The sequence below is a fragment of the Tympanuchus pallidicinctus genome, unplaced genomic scaffold (genome assembly GCF_026119805.1).
Source record: "Tympanuchus pallidicinctus isolate F22 unplaced genomic scaffold, pur_lepc_1.0 scaffold29, whole genome shotgun sequence".
Taxonomy (NCBI): Eukaryota; Metazoa; Chordata; class Aves; order Galliformes; family Phasianidae; genus Tympanuchus; species Tympanuchus pallidicinctus.
In genome coordinates, this window is record NW_026294746.1 from 1,718,461 (window position 1) to 1,731,720 (window position 13,260).

Here is a 13,260-nt window from a genome sequence, read left to right on the forward strand (position 1 = left end):
ACTGGGGTCATTTGAAAATCACAGGCAATGAGCAAATTATGCTCTAGTTATGTCAGTGTACATCCCAAATCAGCGGAGTTACACGGGCTTTTCACTGAGAGCAGTCTCTGCCCTATTTACTGTAACAACCACACACAAAGCACAAATGACATCTTACTGGCAACTGAGCTGAATGAGAACATGCCTAGCATGGTTAGCATTTAACACTACAGACACACGTGAACGCATGTATTTCAGAATCACTGTTGTTTTCCTTTCCCTTTAAAGGGAAGGAACTCCCCACACCCACCCCTGCAACCCTCTGCACCTCATTTCCATCTGGCTGACGCTGCAGTACCGCTGAACCTCCAGCTGGATCCCACAGCATTGTCTTGAACATTTTGTTCCGGCGGAGCTGAACTCTAGGAGACTCACGGTTCTAAACAAAAATCACAAGGCTTTATGTACAAGAGCAGCCTCTCAATAACAGCCCGTGCCCCTGGTACCGTGGCGGACAGGCTGGAAATAGGGTCGGCTCATGGAAGGAGGCCAGTTGTTGTGCTGTGGGGCTTTTTGTTTTGGTTTTCAGACACTGCTGCTTTTCACATAGCGCAAACAGGGAAGACTCTTTCTTTCCCAAATGCGAGAAGGGTAGCTCAGTATCTCTGCAAGCCTTCCCAGACTGTGGTGTGAGGGCGGGAGCCACCTCTCACATACTGCTATAGCAACAAAATGTTTTTCAAGCATGATTGGTTGAAATTGGTAAGTGAATTAAGACCCCACAGCACTGTAGTTAGTTCCATATATCAGCATTTTCCCCTTCCTTCAGTGAAGGACGGGAGGACCTCTGGCCACAGCAGAAGCCAAGCCACAGGGGTGACCTGGGAGGCTCGAAGGCTCCACTGCTGCCATCCTTGGTGCCTGCAGCCCAGGCTCTGGTTGAGCACGAGATCAGTCCCAGCCTGGCTCGCACACAGCACGGTGCCTGGAGAAGCAGCTCCCCCCTCCTCCCCCACCCAGGGCACGGAGCAGAGCTGAGCCCTGCTGCAAGGGTTAACAGAGCAGGCTGCTCCCATACCTCGCCCTCATCAAACATGGCAAGAGGCCTCCCATGCTGGAAACTCCTATGACCCAGTTAAAAAAGACAATGACCCAATTTCATTATGACAGGAATGAAGCTTTTCTAATTTTCTCCAGCGAGAGCTGTCTCAACTAAACAATTCAATTCCATTAGAAGTAGCCCTTTCACAGTGCAGAAATTTGCAAAATGCACTTTTATTGCCACAGCCTTACCCTTTTACAGCACATTCATGCCAGCATTTATTCAAATGCTTTACAAATTAAGAAAACACATTTTATATAGAGTAATTCCCCACACTCAAATTCCCCTCTTGTTTTCAAACATAAGGATTCCAACATCAAACCCAGATAAGATCTCCCCAGGTATTGTTATGAGCGATGAATGCAGACTGCTTCGGGTGGCTGGAACTCCCTTTGTCACTCCAGCAAAAAGGTCACAGAGAAGTGCCATGAGGTGGCTATGGGCATGTTGGAATGCACCCACTTCACAAAAAGATGCATTCGATGAAAGCTGTGTGACAAGACCTTTGCATAGGAGAATCAGGTGCTAAGTGACACGCATATCTCACTGTAAGTACGAATATGACAACGTGAAAAGTCAGCCACAAATGCAGAGAGGAAGTGCTAATCAGTGTGCTTGTGTTTAAAACAAGGAAACACAGCATTTGCCTAGTGTGAAACTTATAGATTATCGCAGAAAGTTTCGATTTAGACAAATCCTCAACCTGGAGCCCTCCTGATGATGCATTTTCAAATGAATTACTTGCATAAAGACTTTGCAAATCCCTCCTTGCAATACAAAGCAGAGCATGAGTAAGGAAAAAGAGAGTGAGGGTCAAGGCAGGCAAAGGAGCAGGCTAACCCCACCTCTCAATCCCCACCGGCTGTGCCACAGCTACTGTTCAGCACAGGTCACCCCACTGCAGCCATCGGACCCGACTGGATTTCAGCTGCACTGGGGGTAAAGGAGCACGCATGGAGCCACAAACAAACAGCAAAACTCCCCTGAACCTCAAAATGAAGTTACTGGATTCTGGGAAGCAACTTTTGCCTCTCATGCTTAATCCATCCTACACTGGTTTCTTTCTTCATGTCACAAGCTTGCTTTTTATTTAATTATACTCAAAGCGTGTGCAGGAAATACGGTGAGATTTCAGAAACAACTGTTAACACCTTGCCCAAAACTAAAGGATGGCAGAATAGGAGAAAGAGGCATAGGCGTTGATTTAAAGCACAGCTTTTGACAGGTTTCTCTCTGACCTGGACCTGCCTTGCCAACTCAACGGACTAAAATCTAAGCTTGCTGGCTCCAGGCAGGGACAGAAGATGCTACTTGATAGCTGTCATTAGGCAACTGGGACAGAAGATGCTGCTTGATAGCTGTCATCATACAATTGACTCAAGTCACCTGAGAAGACCTAGGACCTAGAAGGCTGGAACGTTTACTGTAAAGCACTTTGTACTCACATGTGTATTTTTCAACAACTGTAAACTCAAACATGAAGTTCTCTAACAGTCAGATGGAAGCTTTTTCATTTATTTAATTTTAAACAGACAAGATGACTTAAAGAGTGAAACACTGGAAGAGATTAGGAGCAACACCCACAAAACGTTAAGAAATAACCCACTCAATCTTTACATGGCATCTCAGAACATCAGTAGGTTGGACATCCCTGCCTGGGCAGCAGCGGCACCACATACTGGCGCATCAGGACAAGCTGAGGTCACAGCCATACTGAGTCACCCTGAGCTCGCTTTCAGCCTCAGAACCCTACAGTTTGCATGCAGAGCACGTAAGGCAGGCTTACGGTCATATATATATGTTTCAGTTTCTGCCAAGGAAAATGATCCCTCTTCAGCAGTGCTGCCCTTTCCCCATTTCACGTAAAAGATGAAGTGAGACGAAGTGAGACAAGGCTCACACTCTCCTGGCCTTTCCTTGCCTAAGTGGATGCCTCCCAGCTATGCCCACTCATCCACAGCAGCACAGCTGCACCACAGGACTGATTAAAAGAGGAAGTTTTCCTTGACACCACCAGTGACACCCTGGAGACCGCACTTGTGCAATCTCCACAGTGTGGTCGGTTCCCTTGCCACAAGCTCAGGATTCAAAAATAAAACAACAGCACAATATTTTGTCATTATTTCCTCCTTTCTCCATCGCAAGAAGAGCTGTGTTTTAGGATCTCACAAAGAGCCTACAGAAAAATAATACTTCTGGTTTGACGGGAGCCTTTCCAGACCCCATGTCCCAAATGCCAGCAACAAGACAAAGTCAGAAAAAAAACAGAGAGCTACTTAGAGAAGGAGAAATGGGGTTCACTTTCTCTTCTGAGAACATCAACAGCTTCTGAGGATAACGCTCCTAATCTCTTCCATCTCTTCCATTACATAAATTCACAGCAACCGCAAGCTTGCAATGAGTTGAGTGAGGCCTAAGGTGAGGTAACGTCCCAGTGCCTTTCATACATATTCATAAAAAAAACAACACTCAGCAATAACAACATAATCCTGTATGCATGTAAAACAATCCACAGAAATCCTCTCAACAGCCCTGCTGGGCAGGGAGGTAAACGCTGCTGTTTCACAGAAAAGTGAAGTAACTCGCCCAAGGTCACCCCTCTAAATGGTGTCAAGAGCTGGGACTATAAAACAGTTCTCTTGACTCAGTCTCCTGCCCTGCCCACTAAAGCAGTATTAGCTCCTTGCACCTTGGTAATAACAAGGGGAGGACAGTTCCTTCCCCACCACCTATGAACAAATTATACCTAGCAAACACCAAGTAATTTGAGAGGAGGAATGAATGAACTCCTGTGTAGTTAATTCCAGGAGCGGATCCAGTCCAGGCCTGCCCAAGAACAGAAAGAAATTCTTTCACATGCATGGGAGAGAAGAAAGGAAGAAAGAGAGAGAAAGACAACAGTTACGTGCTAAAATCAGAGTAAAGCTCAATAATCTCTGAATAGGAGATAAAACAGACTGACCACCCTGGAAACTGAGTTGCCTAAATAAGGATGTAATTTTTCAAGCACACAAATTGATTGCTAACCTGGCTTACCCTGCAGAACCTCTAAGGTGTGCTTGTGGCTTTAAATATTTTCTTGTTGCTGCTTTGAAGGCAAGAACAGACATGATCTCCAAAGCATCCGCTGATATGTGGCTGAAGGGAGGGTGGAGGAGGAGGAGGAGAACACTGTAGCTAGCTGAGAACTGTCAGATCGTATTTGCCATCAAGGAATGCCATTTCCCAATGCCTGAGTTTAACTCTGGAATGAGATGCACGCTGCTGCTGACCCCTCTGCTGACATTCTATAGATTCCCTTATCTCATCAGCCCCTGAGCATCCCATCCTCACTCCTCCGCGTTCATGTTCCCAAACTGTCAATCTCCCTGCAATGACTCACAAGGTTCTGAACCCACCATTCGCCTCTACGAGTCTTACTATTTTTTCATACGTGTCCTTCTGGTTTAGATTGAGAGGTGTCTCATTCTTCTTAAAAGCTAAAAACAAAATTAAAAAGAATCACTGAGAGCAATATGCCCTCAGCACAACAGCCTCCCTAAGAGCACTGCACACTTCAAAGAAAAACACAAGAATCTAATTCTGTTCTTCAGTTATAGTGCTATAAATTAGGAATAATTCTACTCAAGTTAAACAAGCCACAATCATTATAAAAACCACTGTGAGCAAAAGCAAAGCTGGGCCTGAGTCTGTGGGCAGATTTCAGGAGCGACAAAGCATTACAAAATACACAGCAAGGGTATATTAAAGTTTAGCTCAGCTTTGCAGATTCTCTACGTATTCCCCTTACAACCCAGCTATAAACACTTTCTTTAGCTATGCTATAATCCTCACCATTATATAGGACAACTGTTTATGCATTGCTGCTGAGATATCCAGAAGCAGTGGTGCAACCACCAGCTGTGTCACTGACACAGTTCTGAAGAAGGTGGAGTGGTTTGAGATGGATGCCAACCAAGATTCTGACAAAGGCTTCACCTGCTGTACCCACATCCCTTGAGGACAGCCTCAGTTCTTTCCCTTCTGTCACCTCAACTCTGAATACCCCATATTAAACCAAAGCCTTGCTCAATACTGCACTTTTTCAGCTGCAACAATTCAGTAACCAGTAAAGGAACTGTGTTAGTGCCCTCCCATCAAATATTGCAGGGAGAAAAGAATAAAATAAGACTGACCTCCTCATATTTATATAGCTGCTTTGGTGTTCCTTAAGCTACTAAGTGGCTTGAGCAAAAGGGTTAAAGAAAACCTGACGTTATTTTTTCATAGAGCATAGATCCAAACACAAACATGCACATATCCATACGTTATTCAATTTGCTGGTTTAATCAGCAAGTACCAGTGACTCAATTAGCCTCTTAGCAGTGCCTAAAAGCCACTAATTCAGCCCGCTGGCTGCTGCAGCATACATACCCCAGCTTGTCCCTTTAGATTTAGCAGTAACAGCACAACTATTCTTCTCATGACAGCACCAGGGGCCCAGACAGTCTCCCTCTCTCTCTTTTTCTCTGTTCTGCCAACCACACAGAAAGAAAAGACCCCAGGGCTGAGTGTGTGTGAGCGGCGAGTAGGAGGCAAAAGGAAGAGGGAGACACTATTGCTATTCATTTTAGAGCTTCATCCACCAAAAGCCTTAAAAAAAAAAAAAAAAAAAAAAAAAAAAAGAAAAGGAAGAAAGAAGGAAAGAAGGAAAGAAAAATACTTTCACAGTAGCTCATGGTTTAGAGCAACAGCTAATAAGGTGTTAAAGAAAAGATACTGGCCTAATCTTTAGCAGCTACAGCCGCTACACAAAGGTTTCACAAATGACAGAAGCTGGGGCTGAAGCAGCACTGCTTGATTCCATCTCATCCTCGCTCTCACCATCACAAGTCTGTTCCCTGGACTGTCAGTACTTCAGGATAAAGCACTAACATGTACACCATCATTTTATCTGAAACTTTCATACCTTTGGCAATCTCAAATAATGCAACGCCAGTGAACGAAGCCGCCAACCCACCTTGACTGGCTTATTCTGCACACTCAACAGCACATTTGTTCAGTTAATTTTTGTAACTCCCCTTTATAGAATGACTAATTCAGGCAGATTGATTCCCTGGTGAGCTGTTGCACATTGTGCAGCCATAAAAGCACCAGTGACAGACAGAGAAGGTGACAGAACAGTAGGCTGGTGTTAGGGCAGAAGCCAAAAGGAGTTTTGGCAGCAAGTAGGTATATGTCAAATTAAAGTGACCAAGCAATCCAGCTTCAAAAGTATTGACTCAGTATGAACAAAATGTGCTGTCAAAACACAACGTGTCAGAACGAAGCCCATCAGATCTATTCTACTTGATGACTATACAGAGAATTACAGGTCAGAAGAAATACAGGAGATCCCAGAGGAGGAAAAAAACACTGTACTAATTAACTCACAATGTGGAAAACAGAGCATTCTTACCCAGAAAACAGAGCCAAAAGACATAGGAGCTCTTCCCTCTCTTCTTCTTAATCTTTCTCGACACTTAAATATCAAAGTTTATTAATTCATGTTCAAAGTGGAGTCACTCTTATGTTTCAGAGCCACAACGCTTGCATTATGGCTTTAAATCCCTCCCATCAGCTTCCCTGCTGACACTCACTTGGCATCTTAAGAACGTGCAGGAACCTGGGAATAATGCAACTGTATTTCTAACGTAAAATGAAACAACTGGAAAAGAAAAAGAAACCACTTTCAAGCACTAGACAGTAAACAGACCTTGCACTCCTACTCCCCTTTCCACATTAATATTCAACAGCTTAAAATAAAGATGCACAAAAAACAGGGAATCCATAGAATTAATTAAACTTTCAGCATTTCATTTCAGCAGTCTCTGATTTCCCAGCTGCACTGAGGTCAGAGAAAAGATGAGCATCACACCGAGCTGTCAGAGCTCAGGTCGGGCAATCGCAGGTTGTTCCTGGAATTGGATGGGGCTGAGGAGAATCAGTGCCTTCATTAATGGAAACAAACCAACCTGTCCCCAGCAAACAAAGGCATATGCTCAGCTAGCATAAATCAGCATTTCTTAGCAGAAGCCATCAAACCTACACAGTACAGCTGCAGGTAAATAGTAGAGAGAAAAAAAAAAAAAGTCAGTTTCCTCTTCTCATAGGAAACACTACCACAGCCCTGGATTGGAGAGATGATTAATGGATACAGCTCTGTACGTCCTTCACACCTATCACACCAAAAAATGGCACAGACACCAAGCTGAATGTTATCACCTCGATACAAACGGACTATTCCTGAAGTGACACCGGCACAGCTCCTACTTCCACCTGCACAAAAGCCCAAGCCAGCTTTCCTGTACAAAACGAGGGGAAACTGTTGTCACCGAGGGGAACTCCATGGGAAGAGTGCTTAGGGACAATATCCTGCTCAGTGAATCCTAGGAGTGAAGCCCAGCTTCTGAAAACAGTCACAGAGTTGCAGGCAGTGGCTCTGGGCTGCAGTATCCCCTCACCACGGCCCTCCTCCTTTCACTGCTGACCCCCTGCACGCTCATAAAGCCAGCTGCTCCCAGGGCACCCCAGGCACAGACTGCTGCCTCTCTTACAACTTGGGCTTTAGGAAAACAATAGGACAGGCAGATCTTTGTAGGATTTTTTTTTTAAATCACCAGAGCCCAGCCACCCAGGGTGTAGGTAAACGTCACTGTGAGATGTGCCCCTTTCAGAAGCTGGGACAGAAGCTAAGAGCTGCCGCCTGATCCTCGTCAAAGCGGCATTTCCCTAAATACTCCAGCAAGCAGCCAGAGAGCTGCTCTACCCAAAGGAGGAGATCACAACCAGACAGAACGAAAACCAAGAATGTTCAAAAACGTTATCTTGAGTAGGTGATGTTACTGCAGCTTATGGACATTTTGTCTTCCCTTGTCAGAAAAGCTGGCTTGCTAATTTATGGGCAGAGTGGGAAAAGCAGAGGGAAACAGACAGACACAGAATACTTAAAACAGGACTCAGAATGGAGACAAAGCTCCCCTTTCACCTCCTGCTGCTATTTACCATCTGGGATCCTGAAAAGGGGGTGATGGGTAGCTTTGTGATAGGTTTGGCAAGGGGCAGGACATTTAGGATTTTCTATGTGTAACGAGGTCATGTGTCAGCGCCTTCACAGCACATGGGAACACAGTCCAAAAGGAGGTTCAACAAAAGGGCTGCCCTGGCCAAACAGGAAAGATATTCTATTAAAAATAGAACAGCGGTAACACGGGTTCTTAATAAGATTAATAACAAATTTGAATGAAACGCCTCCAGAAACTATCTTGGAAAAGCACAGAAAGAAATAAGGAATTAATACATCCCATTATTTTTACAGGTATAAAGAAGTTTCTAAATCACAACATCTCTGCTTCTGCTTGGAAACCAAACAGGCCAGGAGATCCCATGTTTGCTGTTAACTTTTGCTTCCTTGGCCCACTAACAGTGAGATCAGGAAGTGGGACCAGGACAGGACTGCAGAAAATGCAGAGTGGCTCCTTGTTGAAAAGCAGCAGCGCTCTGCATTATAGTGCTGAGATCCCATTGAGGATATGGCAAAGACTGAACTCCTACATGTCAGAAGTGTAACATTTTTCTGCATTTCTAACACTGCTTTGTTTCACAAAAGCACTTCATAAAAAGCAGATGCATGAAACACAGAGCACTGGCTTAGAAATGCCTCTCCTGCTTTTATAAAAAGAATTATTAATGGGGTGAGTTCCTTAACACTCCGTACCACAGTGACTCTCTAAACAGGGTCCTTCAATCAAATGCTGCAGCCTTTTGCCCAGCCTGGATGGCTGCTGACTGAAGTGATTTTAACTGCACCGCTGCTACAGCCAGTATCTGTGCATTTGTTAAATTATTTAAATCTATCCAAGATGCAGAGATGCAGGAAATCGTCACTAAAACTAATGCAGCAGTTTCTTATCCATCTCTCTCAAAAAGCCTTGGTTGGTAAAAACCCCATTTTCCAGTTTAAAAGCTTTAAAGTGAAGTTGCCACTACTCGATCATCAACCCTACAGTGAAACTAAAGATTGTAGTAGAAGTAGAAGATAAATGAGGAAAATTTCTATGTGTGGTGACAAAGTTAAGGCAAATAATAAAGAAATACTTTAAAACAATGCATGAGGAGTACCTGTGATGCATTGTGATGCATTGGACTGTAAGTGCAAATGTTGTTCTTGTTCCTTCCTAGCCTCTCATCTGTGCATGTACACACACACACACAACTGCAGCCAATGAGCAGCAAAAGGAATTGCAGCCAGCGTTCTGCTCTTATACACCAAAACAGATGGAAGACTTTCAGTCCACCACAGAAAGGCTTTTCAGCGTACCAGAGTTCACAGTGGTTCAGTCCTACAGCAGGAGTCCAGTTCAGTAAAAACTCTGCTGCCCCAGAAGCCACGCTATCTACCATCCTAAGGAATGGCTGCTGGAGCCTCCCAGCACCAGATGTACAAATGAGAAATTGCTCATTTAGCAAACCTTGGCACCCAGCACTCTCCATCCTGGATCTCCTGCATACTCCTGCTGTGACTTTTCCAAACAACAGAAACAAGCTGCAGTTGACCGTAATGGGCATCGGGTCCTTCAGCGCACCACGGGATCGCTGCCTGCACACTACAGCTGCTCCAAGAAACAAGCCTTGGGGCTGCTCCATAATGGCAGATCTGCATGTAATAACATTAGCTTCTTCACCTCCTTCACTTATCACCTGACCACTGCCTAGAGATGCTTTTGAAGACAGACAAGACAGATGTTTCTCTAAATTTTTCTCTGGACTTCCACGTGAAGTGCAACGTGTGAAATGATATAGCTGTAACATCTAAAATCCTGCAGCTGGGAGCTCAGAGGAAGCTCTCTGTACCAAACCAGCATCTTCCAAACCAAATGCTGCATTACAGCATGGTGCTTCACGGCTAAATATCCTACAGACCTCTCATGAGCTACCATTCCCATTTGTTCATGCACATTCATGGCAGCATCCTGATATATGGCAACTAGGCAGAGGAGGTGGGGAGCAAGGAAGAGAGAAATACCTACAGGCTGTGCATGGAAGCTCTCCACAGCCATCATGCCCGAATGACAACAGATGATAAACTTTACTTTGCAATTCAGATCCACCTCTGATGTATCTGCTATCACTGGGATAATTGTTATTTGAAAACAGGTAGCAGGTATCCAAACAGCAGATCTGTACCCAGTTATACTCAATTTACAGTGCGCCAGGAGCCTCAGCTGGGCCATCTGCTGCGCTGAGCCAGAGGAAAGTGCAGTCATGTACTCATATCTGTCTGAAGTGCATTAACGTGATGTTAAGGGAGGAAGTCACAGAAATCAATCCATCTTCTTCTCAATTCTCCTCTTATTCCCGCCATCACCTCCGCGTTTTGAGAAGCCAAACAAGGCCACAAGACACCACCACCCCGACAGGTGACTCAGAAAGGCAGGGATGGCCTTGGCAGTACTGCCTGAGTAAACGTGCCCCTCTCACATGCACAGGCACCTCTAATAAAAAGATGGGGGCACAAAAACCAGCCCTAGTTCTGCACTGTCACAAACCTGTTTCTTGTAACACTGAGTTACTTCCATCACTGCAGCCACACTGACACAGCAACGTGCTGACGTTCTGCAGCCGTGCAGAAAAGCCACTTGTTTCAAGTTCTGTCTGGACAAAAGAGACCATTTGATATAACGCACTGCAACTACACGGGGCAGTTAGACAGATACCACAACACTGGTATCATCTAGCTACAAGAGCAGGAACAACAGACAGCCTTTCACTCCAAATTTTTAGCACAAAAATCCTATTTTTTTTTTAAGTATTGTTCTGAAACAATAAACATAGCTTTGCTTTCTCTGCACAGCTTCGAAAAGACCCTTACAACTGAAGGGACACACACACAGCAGTACAAAGGTCAGACATGCTGGGCAATACTCACTATTTGAAAATGTTACCAAAAAAAATATCACAGTTTCGATAGTTCTGAGGAAAAAAAATTAGCAAATTTGCAACAAAACTGTTAAGTAATTAAAGCAAGACACTTCACACATGAACTTAAACTGCTAATTAAATCCCCCCTGCTTAATTGACTAGATTTGCATATCATTCAGTGAGGAATGGGAATGGCTCGGGCATTACACAAGCCCTTCCTTGTACAGAAGACAGCTAAGAAATAAACCAAGAGTAATAGGAAAAAGCAGTGTCAACTTTGGAAAGGAATAGAAGTTTTCAACTAACAGCATCAAAACATGGCAACTAATTCCGAGCAGTTGCTATTTTAACAGTAATATTCATTTCTGCAAGATCAACTAGAGTCAAGGAAAACATGCAAAGATCTGCCATCGGCATTGCTAACAAATGACCAAAAGTGCAGAGGACAAAACCAGTCCTCCAAAGTCTGCCCCAAGGATGCCCAATAAATATCACTGCCTTCCATACTTTTTGCATCACTGCAACTTTTTCATCTGATCCTCAATGGAGAAACATCAATGCAGAAAAAAGAAACAGCTTCAGCCCTCCACTCACCATTTGTTGCACAGACTTTACTGCTCCCAACTGAAGCAACGTTATGGTAACACTGGAACAACTACGTTACTTTTTTCTTTTGCTAAATATTTATTTGGCTCAGTAGGAGAAACGTAACTGAAATCAAATTACACACAGCTGATACTGATGTGAAGGACCAAAGAACGGTGGCCATCCCTCAATTCCAACCTTAGGGAAGCATACATCACAACAGACATCTGTGAGCTCGTGACTGCTGTGGAGGTTGGTACCACCTCAGTTCATTGCGTGCTCCGTTCACAGGGACCTACCATAAGGAGACATTTATTTCTTTCCTTCAGCTGGAATTAAAAAAAAAGTTCCACCTTTATCTCATTTTTAAAAGGTTTCTCCCCAACAAAGCCAGCAACTCCTCTGGCAGCCCGGGACACGGATGGTTTTGTTAAATAGGTTTCCATGTGTTTTTTGTTGTTTTTTTCCCCCAGTTCATTGCGCTTTGCATATGAAACAGGACATCTCCCCGCCCTCCTCCCCCATCCCCTCCTAATCCAGAAGGGACCTCACTTCCTCCCTCTTGAACAAGCAGCTCATTCAGCAAAAGGGAAATCCCAAGATGCACTCGGGCTGAAAGCCTACAGAAGGAGCTTGGAGGGGGAAAAAAGAACACAAACAAACAGAACCCCTCCACCCCACCAAAAGTGAGACATGTGTCCCAAACAGCACGAAGAGCAACTGAGCTGCTCGCTGCGAATTCACTCCTGCAAAGCACTCCTTCAGGACACGGCTCTGCCACCCCAGTTTCTTAAAAGCTTTCCATGGTAGCAATTCAGTTTTGGTCCTACCGTAACACAGCCCAAAGGAGAAAACCAGACTGTGAAATGCCAAACAAAAACCTCTCCACCAAAACCAAAAGGACGGGAAGCCAGTTCAGCCAATCTGCATGGCTACTGAAGCAGACTTTGGAGGGGGAATTTGGAGCAACCCAGTTCTTACTTCGCAATTATCATTATTTTTTTAAAGAAAATTTAAAAAATATAGATACTTTATTTTTAAGAAGTTTGTCCACACATCTCTCTGTTTTCCTGGGACCCAATGCTCACTTTGTGGTATGTGAACCATCTGCACATCAAGTAACAAGTCTGAAGGGAGGCTAGTAAGGACAAGAGCTTAATTCATGAAAAACTCTCACACAAAAAAATACAGCAACATAAATGTAAGGGTTTTCACATCTGTCATGATGAGATCCAGCTGCTCTGTAAGGAGAGCATGAATGAGCATCCCTCTCAGAAACAAAGAAAGAAATGAAGTTTGATTCGCGTGAATCGACTGAAATCAAATCAAGTTGCAACAAGAGAAAGCTGCACTGATAAATTCGTCCAGTTAATGAGGACAACTTGGATAAATTCCTACATTTTCACGTGGCAAATCTCCGTGCAATGTGACCCTCACAGTATGACCAAAGCACTCACCATCACACTCAGGGTCTTCTGAAGAAGCTCCTGCTTCCTTCATTTACTTGAATCACTTCCTGGCATGGTTTGCACAGCACACAGCTATACTGACGTCATGTGTTACTCTCACTGCACACCGTGCAAATAAGCTGATTAAAGACCCTCGAGGTCTAGACCAGAGTAACTTTAGATGTTATCTTCTGTACAATAGCAGAA

At 44.2% G+C, this 13,260-nt stretch overlaps 1 protein-coding gene across 4 annotated transcripts in view; it reads right to left on the bottom strand.

The window, feature by feature from the left end:
• The window catches only part of SKI (SKI proto-oncogene), a 97,127-nt gene that overhangs the window by 71,609 nt on the left and 12,258 nt on the right, over positions 1 to 13,260 (bottom strand). For 2 of the 4 annotated variants that reach the window (XM_052691478.1, XM_052691479.1), the window contains exon 2: positions 308 to 418. The exons of the other annotated variants lie outside the window; for them this stretch is intronic. In XM_052691478.1, the coding sequence (XP_052547438.1) occupies positions 308 to 418 (111 nt within the window). The remainder of the gene's footprint in view (positions 1 to 307; positions 419 to 13,260) is intronic. 4 annotated transcript variants of the gene reach the window in all.